The sequence below is a fragment of the Hydra vulgaris genome, chromosome 05, assembly GCF_038396675.1.
Source record: "Hydra vulgaris chromosome 05, alternate assembly HydraT2T_AEP".
Lineage (NCBI taxonomy): Eukaryota > Metazoa > Cnidaria > Hydrozoa > Anthoathecata > Hydridae > Hydra > Hydra vulgaris.
The window spans coordinates 21,530,151-21,540,000 of NC_088924.1; the positions used below are offsets into that span (position 1 = coordinate 21,530,151).

At 27.0% G+C, this 9,850-nt stretch overlaps 1 protein-coding gene across 11 annotated transcripts in view; it reads right to left on the reverse strand.

Moving 5' to 3' along the window:
* LOC136080685 (A disintegrin and metalloproteinase with thrombospondin motifs adt-1-like) overlaps positions 1–9,850 on the reverse strand; it is a 44,990-nt gene that overhangs the window by 21,123 nt on the left and 14,017 nt on the right. For all 11 annotated transcript variants that reach the window (XM_065797658.1, XM_065797663.1, XM_065797661.1 and 8 more), the window contains exons 3-5: positions 9,462–9,740; positions 7,217–7,654; positions 5,703–5,843 (exon numbers count right to left, since the gene is read on the reverse strand). In XM_065797658.1, coding sequence (XP_065653730.1) covers positions 5,703–5,843; positions 7,217–7,654; positions 9,462–9,740 — 858 coding nt within the window. The remainder of the gene's footprint in view (positions 1–5,702; positions 5,844–7,216; positions 7,655–9,461; positions 9,741–9,850) is intronic.

Genomic DNA, 9,850 nt, shown 5'->3' on the forward strand with positions numbered 1-9,850 from the left:
TGTTCTTGTTTAAGAAGAAAGGATTCTGGAGAACACATCAATCTCTTTACAATTTTGACAATCATCACTTTACAATTTTGAGACTATAAAAATTCGACTTCAAACTAGAGACACACAATGTGACTGTTTGATTTGTTCTGTTGGAAAACTGAGAAATAATGGTCAACAGAAAACTCAGCTTTTGCAGAGCTCAGCACAAAATACTCCATCTTCAACTGTCCAAAAACGATGCTCTGACTGTTTTTCAATTATTGGAAGAGGATTACCTCATCATTGAAAAAAAGGCACTTTGCGAAATAACCTTGTTGCTGTTGCAACCAAGGATCCTGTTGCATCTGAACGAGTTGCTGCTCTTGTTGTTTCAAGTAAGGATTCTTCTCCACATGGCACTGTTCGATTGAGCCAACCACAAGGTGGAAGAATGCTTCCAATAATGCCAGGTAAAAGTTTAACTTTCATGAAAAGATATTTTAGAAACTTCGAAATTAAACAATATCTGCATTTATTTTAGGTTCCTCATCAGCTAGAAAACTATTTCCTCCAAACCCATCAATTAGTATAAAAGAACTTGTTCAAGTTCAGGCAAACACAGGGCTTTCAAACAATGGCATCAAGAGACTAGCTGCTACAATTAATCAGTCAACTTCACAACATATTGTTGAGAAAAACTATGCTGTAAAATTTGATGCAGTTAGTAAGCAGCTTTCTCACCATTTCACGAGTTCATTAATTAAAGATCATGCTGGATGTGGAAGGACTGTCATTCATTGCAAGGACTTCAAAGAGCTTAAAAATGAACTCATTTCTATGAGAAGCACATCAAACAATCATATTGTGAAAGTTGGAATTGACGGTGGGGGAGGATTCCTGAAAGTAAGCCTTGGAATTATTGAATTAAATCGTGAACCTAACACTCCCCCAGCAAAACTCAATTGCACAAACAAGTTTTTCAAGGACACTGGAGTTAAGCGGCAACTTATTATTGCTGTCTCTGAGGACCTGCAAGAAAACTACTCAAATCTGTCTCAAATTTTCGAATTGATCAATATGAGAGACCAAGATTTTGTTTTGTCCTGTGACCTAAAACTGGCAAATATAATTTGTGGTCTCCAAGCACACTCAAGTGCACACCCCTGCACCTGGTGTGAGTCAAGTGCAAAGGACCTTTTAAATCAAGGAAAATTAAGAACTTTCCAATCTCTTGATCAGATTGTCTCACTTTTCAATGCAGCAGGATCAAACATCAAAAGAGCTCGTGATTACATGAATGTTGTTCATTCTCCTGTATTTGATCTTGCTGGTGGCACATTAGTTTTGGACTTCATACCGCCAATGGAGTTGCATCTCCTTATTGGTGTTTTCAATCATCTCTTTGCTGCCCTACTAAAAGTTTTCCCTCAAGGAACTCTTTGGACTGATTCACTGCACATTAAACAACAGCCTTATCATGGAGGGCATTTTGCAGGAAATGAGTGCAGGAAGCTGCTAAAAAATATTGATCTTCTTCAATCTATTGTCGAGAAACACTCATGCTATGCTGCAATACCATTAGTTGATGTATTTCGAAAATTCAATGCAGTAGCGTCTGCCTGTTTTGGATGCGTTCTTGATCCAAGTTATGAACAAAAAATTGAAGCTTTCAGAGTGGCTTATGTGGCACTGCAAAATGTTTCTGTGACACCCACGGTTCATGCTGTATTTTTTCATGTGAAAGATTTCATTGACAAACACGGCCAAGCTCTCGGACTTTGCTCAGAACAAGCAACAGAGGCAATGTATCACAACTTTCAAGTGCATTGGCAAAGGTACAAACGACCTAACCATCATCCTGAATACAGTAAAAAGTTGCAATGCTGCCTTGTGGACTTTAATAGTAAACATTGCTTGTGAAAAGAGCCATTTTAGAATGATTTTTTCTTGTATTAGAATATTTATTTTAAAGCATAATTTTCATTTTAGATACACGATAAACTCTCAGAATATGTCTTTTTGTTTCCCTAGTTCATATTTATTGGAATAACCTATATTTTGAACTATATTCTGTCGGTTTTTGACGGAAAACTCGAAAATTATGGTTTATGTCGGTTAAAACTGAAATTTGGCTTCTAAAAAAAAAAAAAAAATCTTGTCGGTAAAATTTGTTTTTTTCATTTTCACCCCCATCCCCCACGTCTTTGTCGTTCAGTACGGCCCTGTCAATAACTTGCCTGGACGTTGTAATCTGATTTTAATACTTATATCCAAGTGATCCCCATAGTGTGGGCTATCATCATAGTGTGGGCTATCATTCCACAAAAGGGTTTTCTCGGGTCAGAAAGTCAAGGTTAGAACCCATTTTATAACACTGTGTTAAATATATAGATTATACAAGAAAATGTATTATTCATGGCCTAATGTTCATAATATTATTACAATAATATAATATTAATAAAACATTATATATAATTTTAAGATAAAGCAATTACATTCTCAAAAATTGTATACCTATTGAATCAGACATTTCTGTGCTTGTCTTTTCTATTGTTATTATACCACTCATTGTAAATTATCTCTTTTACTTTGACTATGTAATATTGGTGGGTTGAAATAAATAAAAATACAAAAGCAACATACGAAAAATATAACATAAAAAAATATCGAACGTAATAAGTATTTTGTTTGGAAATTTCTCATAAAAAATTGTTTTGAAATGTGAAAACTTTAATTTCATCAAGAAGTTTATAGGGTTTTTTATTGCTTCCCCATAAAATGTATTTATGCTTCAAGTTAATTTTCAGGTCAATAAAATATAGCAATAAATCAATTTTTATAAATGAAGATTTATTAATAGCAGCTTTATTTTAACAGATCTTAAATTTATATACTTTCAAGCAAAAAAATACCAAGGGCCAAGTGTTTATTATAAAAAATATTGTTTTTTGAAAAGTACAAGATGCCCTAATGCACAGAATTTAAGAGGGTATTCTAAAAAACTAGCAACTGTTAGACATTTATGCTAAGGAGACTCATCAAATATTTATATGTAAAAAAAGTAATTTTTTAATATTCCAGTTAGTAGTCTTTTCTCCAGTTCAAAAAGAATAATGAAAAGTATGGGGACAACATGTTCCAATATTAAATATAGGATCAAGTAAATCTTATTTTGTGCTTTTATTTACCAGATTTAAAAATACTAAATTAATATTAGGTCCATCAAAAAAAACTTGACTTTGCTACAATCCAAAGACCTTAAACCATTATTATATTCAAAAAAAAATTACCACCTGCTAATACTTTACCTAAGAACTCAAACTCTAAAAAGATTTTTCTTCTTTATTGTCTGTGTCCTAAAATCAAACATCTAGGTCCATATAGGACTTTTTTAGAAGCTTGTTATAAGATTTATCAAATCTGTACAATGATGTAAAAAAAATGGGATTTTGTACAATTTATTTAGCATTGTTTTTTTAACAAAAGAAAGCACATTGTGACATAAAATGTAACTTCATATAGTTTTTCCAAGAGTTGTTAGTCCTTGGCCTTGGCCTTGCCATAAGGCTAAAACTTGAGGTCTTGACCTTGAAACTGTTGGCCTTGGCCTTAAAATAAAATACATATTTTCTTATTGATTTCATCGAATTCTGCGCATAACGTTGGTCTATTTATACAAAATGTGGTTTCATTTCACAGCACTTGTTTTTTACAGTTTTGGTAATAATTGACCTTAACTTTTAGTCTTGAAAATATTTGTGTAGATCTTGGCCATGAAACTCTTAATCTTGGTCTTGACATTAAAACTCTTGGCCTTGGCCTTACCTTGGCCTAGTAACTCTTGGCCTTGGCCTTATAATGTGTGGCCTTGGCCTTGCTAACAACTCTGGTTTTTCCACAAGTTTTTTAGCAATTTTAATGTGTAGAAAGATGAAACTGAACAGCATTCTGAAAAACGGTATGAATATTTACATTTAAAAACTTCTGGTGACAATATTACCTTTGCATTTAATGTCTGATCTCCTGACATTATACCAATCAAATTTGCTTTTGAGTTGCTTTTGCTTTTGAGTTGCTTTCTGTTTTGGTAGATAAGTTTAATCCAGAAAAATGACATAAATCAGTGATTCATGAACCATGAATCAGTGTAATGATTTATCATGCAATATAAACTTAAGCCGTCTTTGTCTTAATTTGTCTTATTTCCAGATTTAAATAAGACAAATTACTAAAGAACAGAAAGATGTCATGTAGAAAGATCTGTCAGATGAACATCTATAAGATGGATATCTTTCAACAAGTTTGTTTCCATCAGCATGTGGCTTTACATTTTCTATTCCACTACTTACAATCCTGAAGTACTTTCAACAAACTTGACAAAAGGCAAAATAGTGTCTTGAAATTTACTTTTATGCTTAAGCATTATTTCTACTTTTCTAAACAAAAGAAATAAATTCTTTATGATAGACATATCAGAAAATAACTACATACAAATTTCTTAAAAATTGTTATAAGAATAAGTATAGATTTTCAAAAATGCAACTATTGTAATTAAAACAAAAATCTGCTATTAAAACATTTACTATATTTTATATATAATATTGTATTTATTAAGTAAAAAAAGTAAAACATGAAAAAACCCTGAAATAAAATTAGGAGAAGGTTGAATAAATAGGTCTGCAGTTTGTGACACCAACTTTGACTTTTTTGAATAACATCATAGTTTTAATTTGTTGTTATTGTGTAGCTGGAATTTGACTTTCATAACAGATTTTATAAATATATAAGTAATATTCACATTTGAGGATGAAAAATATTTGTTAAGAATGTGGATGAATGCCATCTGTACATGTTGGCTTATGCTTGCTAAGTTTCAAGAATAGCAACTGTATGTAATTTTTATTAGCTGTAAGAACCATTGTCTTCTTCATAACAGAAAATTTGTTTTACTTTAATGGTGGTAGCAATATGTTGAACTTAAAGAAGTTTTAACCAGTTGTAATGCTGCTATTTGAATCCTACGTTTTATTTTTATTTTTTTATTCACTACTTAAATGCATTTAGGTGCAATAGTTATTTTATAAAGGATTTCATTTAAAAATATCAGCCTTATGAAAATATCTAGCAGTAAATTTTTGTATAGTAAAAACAGAACGCTATATAAACATTTTAATAAAGGCTCTTCAAAGAATATTTATTATAAAAATATAAATTAAAAAAACATTTCATAAATGTTAATTTTTGAAAATAGAGTTTTTTGATGTTTTTCACATGATTTTAATAATTTTGGTTTTCTATTTCAAATATTTTAAAAATATACCATATGTTTTACAAATACATCACATGTTTTAAAAATACATCATATGTTTTACAAATATATTTTATCATTTACATCATATTTCCATTTTTCAAACAAACTTTTTTATGTAGCTAACATTGTGTCTATCAACTGTGTGTATATTAATAAATTTTTATTGTTATTTTTTTTTTTTTTTTGTTTTCCTTACTTTTTCATTTTTTTTGCTTCTATTTTATGAATATATTTTTTGTTTTGTTTATATGTTTTATGTTTCTAAGTGCCACCTTAGTGACTAGTTAATTAATTAAATGTGTAATTAAATGAGTATTGTCTAATCAAATACAGTTACATTTGAAAAAATTATAAAATTATAACAACTAAAATTATAGAAATAAAGAAAACTAAAAGTTTAAAATTAAAACATAAAACCAACCTTGATATAAACTACTGCATGATTTAACCTCAGAGTTGTTTCCAGTGCAATTTAACCATTGATTATTGCTACAATTTCGAGTTCGAGTTATGACATAAGATGTATCACAATGTGACCACTCACTCCATTCTGACCATATAACTATAAAAAAAAATATATATATTAAAAGCATCTAGTAGTATCATTAATGATAATATATTAAAATAAACATCTGTGGAGCTTCAGTACAAAAATCATCTTGAATTAGGGCAGGCAGCACCTAGGTAGAACTTTTTTTTTTATACACAAACTAATCAATAATATTTTGTAGAATTCAAACTATATTATGGGCAAATTTTTATTTATATAAATTTAAAAGTGATTTTAAAAACTTTAGAAAAATATAAACAAATATATAATGTTGACATCATTAAAACTTTATTCATTAAAAACTACTTTAAAAATATTTCAAAAGTGTGATTAATAAAAATAAAAAAAAATATAACATTAAATCAAAGGAAAATAAAATTTCGAAAACCTTTTGAGATACAAAGTATCACAAAAACACATTTAAACTTAGAGAAATCCACATTAAAACACATCAACCTAAAAATTAGCTGCTGATATTGTTTATCACTATTGCTTACTCAGCAAATAGCATAATTTTCATATTAAATGATATAAGAGATTAAAATAAAACAGTAGAAAAAAAAAATCTATTTTAGGCACAAAAAAATAAATAAAAAACATATAACAAGTAAAAAGATAAACACAGAATGTGTTGCAATCTAAGAATGTTCGGTTTTAGACTAAGCTACATAAAGCCTAAATTTTTATATAAGGTATTAAAAATGCTGAACCCGATTATAGAATATAAAGTACACTAGCATAAAATTATTTTATATGTTCAATAAAAAAGGTTACCAACTCCATAAACTCATTTTTGAATATTCAATAACAATAATAGTACTAATCATGAGGATTGTATGAGAACTTATAGTTTTAATCAGTACTAACCATAAGCTGTAAATAAAGCCATAAACGAATGAAATTTTATTACATTGATATGTTAAAAGATACTTTAAACATTTAACATTGCATCTAATAATTGAAATGAGTTTGTAGTTAAAGTCGTACAATAAAAAAAATTACTACATATTTAATTGTTTTGATAAAAAAATATAAAAATATACTATAGTAAGATTCAAAGAATTGGTAAAACACAACACTAGTTTTAATAATGTTCAAGAAAGCATCAGATTCCTTGAACTAAAATGTATGATGCAATAAAATCTTTTAACCATGTCTTTTTATCACTAAAAAAATCTTGAAGAATAAACAAACAAGAGTTTCATTTGTTTTTGAATGATGTTTACATATTTCAATGAAACCTGTACATAGTGTAACTATTAAAAACTATTATTAAAAACAAATCATTTATCAAAATTTTTTTCATTCATGTTTCACATCAATACCTTAATTCATGTTTTGAATTTATAAAAAATTATAAGAATGTTATTATAAAAAGTATTTACCTTGTGTATTGCTATAAATTGATAGGTTTTGAATTGATCCATAATTACAAACAAGTAAACCAAAACAATTAGGAAAAGTATACAAAATGGCATCTGTGAACATCTGTGGCTGAGAACAAAAACTTAAAAACTGGACAGATCCATTAACACTTACAGTAATTTCATAAATATTGTCATCGTCTATGAAATATTGAGAAATCATGATCGAACTCCATGTATTAACTGTTATTGGAACTGCATAACTACATAATCCAACAATTGTTAAAAAAATATCAAAAACATTAAAGTCTATCAGACTACCTGAACTATCATCTATACTTATAACAGTTGTAGGGTTTTTTCCAGTGTTTAATAAATCAAAAGAAACAACAAACTCATCATAAAAAGCATTTAAGGTTATGTTAGAGAAGTGATTTGTTTTAGCAACAAATATTGAATCTAAAAAGAGTAAAATAAAATTATTACGTTTATTATAATTTATTTCTAATAAGCTAATAGGTCTATAAGATTTCTAAAATAAAACTATTTATAGGATAAATAAGCAAAAACTTTGAACAATTAATTTTCAAAAATAAATAAATGAATAAAAATGCAAAATACATAAGAAAAAAATAAAAATCTCTTTTTATTATTTTTTTAGTAAATAATTGTAAAACTTAATTATGAAACTTCATTTTCATAACACACAAGATTTATTTATAAACTGTGTGTTTTCAACTAACTTTTAGTCAACTTAATTTTCAAATTAAAATTTTACAAAATTAAATCATGAACAATAACAAAAATGCAAAGTTAATAAAAAAAAAACTTAAAAAATATATATATGAAAAATAAGATGTTCTTTTTATTCACAGAAGGAAAAAGAAATATTAAAAAAAAAATATTGTTAAAAAGATTTATGAAAATATAATGAAAACCTATTAACAGAATAAACTAACTGATATATAAAGAAATATGCTATTTTAGTTTCCAACTTTTTTTTAAAGCTTAAAAATGTCTAAATTCAATAAATTTATAAAGACAAAAAAAAGGAAAGTTTAAATAACACCGTAAATTGATTATTTTGCAATAAGCTTATAAGTAGTAATCAAAAATACATAATAATTTGTTTCTTAAAACTCAAAACTGGAAACTAATCAACTTTAATAGTCAGGTTTTCTTCAAAAAAAAAAATATATTTTTTTTAAATATGAAAGTAACGTATGTGAAATATGTAAAGTATGTCAAAAAAGAAATTGGCACATAAAAAAAACCTGCCAAACATAAATACATTAGGTTGTCTTTTTTATCAGTTGATGCTTTCTTATATTTGTGAATTTTTTTAAATTGTTCTTATTAACATAAAAATGTTTAACAACAATAAAAAGAGCTTGCCATGAAAAGCTACAAAAAAGTTTTATTGTAGGTGTAAAATTTGAGGAATATAAAGTAATAATGATAATAATAAAAATAAAGCAGAACAGTAATCCCATACAGCAAATAGCTCTTAACTGCTAATGATTTCTTTCAATATCATTCAATATAATTCAACAAAGTTAGATATAAGCGAAAGGTTCTCAACTCGCAACTACATCAAAGGATGCGAGTAAAACTCACTAAGTTGAATGGAAATGAACAAGGAAATGTAAATTATTTTGACGTCTTGGCCATGGCTCCTTACATATTTTAAGTTACCCTGTTTAAAAAATATGCTAGATAAATAAATGTAAACTTAAACTAAAAATAAACCTACTATAAACTGGAAAGAGAAATTAATAAAAAATAAAAAACTATATTAAAAAAACTAAAAACTTTAACGAATGATAAAATGAATTAAAAAAAAAACAGAAAAAATAAAAGCATAAAGTAACATGATTTTATTTTAACTCAAAAATTTTCACAACAAAGAATTTGGAAAAAAAAATTATTTTCTCTGGTTTATCCTATATTTATTTTATTGTTCATTAAATTTGTTTCTCTTTTCAGTTTATGATTTAATTATTTTTAATTTTCTCTTTAAATTATATTGGTTTTTTCTGTGCATTGTTTTGAAATTCACAAATTATCCATATATGCAAAAAACTTAAAAAAGTCATTCAAATAACAGTTTAAACAGCACAGAAAAGACTTGACTAAATACAGAATTAAATTTTTTAGTTTTTGTTATACTTTTTTTATTAAAGAACATTATAATAGAATAAGATTAAATGTTTTAACTTTTAAAAATTATCAGTTTAATAAAATAATGCATAACACTTATACATACCCTCTAAGTAACAAGAATAATTAACAATTGTATGCATCCAGGTGTTTAAACATATATTATCAAACAAAAATTTATTGGGTTCAATAAGACAACTGCTATTTCTATTGCACAAATTTCGAACAATATTTGTAACATTTGTTAAGTTAATTGGGAAAACATGTGTAGTTGCATTAGTTGAGCATATTTTATGGTTAAAACAACTGTAAAAAGCACTTTGAATTTGAATAAAGGATGCCTGTGGACAATTTATTTCATTTGAAGATCCTTCGCATATTTCAACTGAAAAAAAATTAATATTAGTAAATTTGAAACAAATCTTATGATTAAATAAGCTGACTCAAAAACAAAACAAAAAAGTTCCTACCAGTATTACTTTATTTAGTTTACTT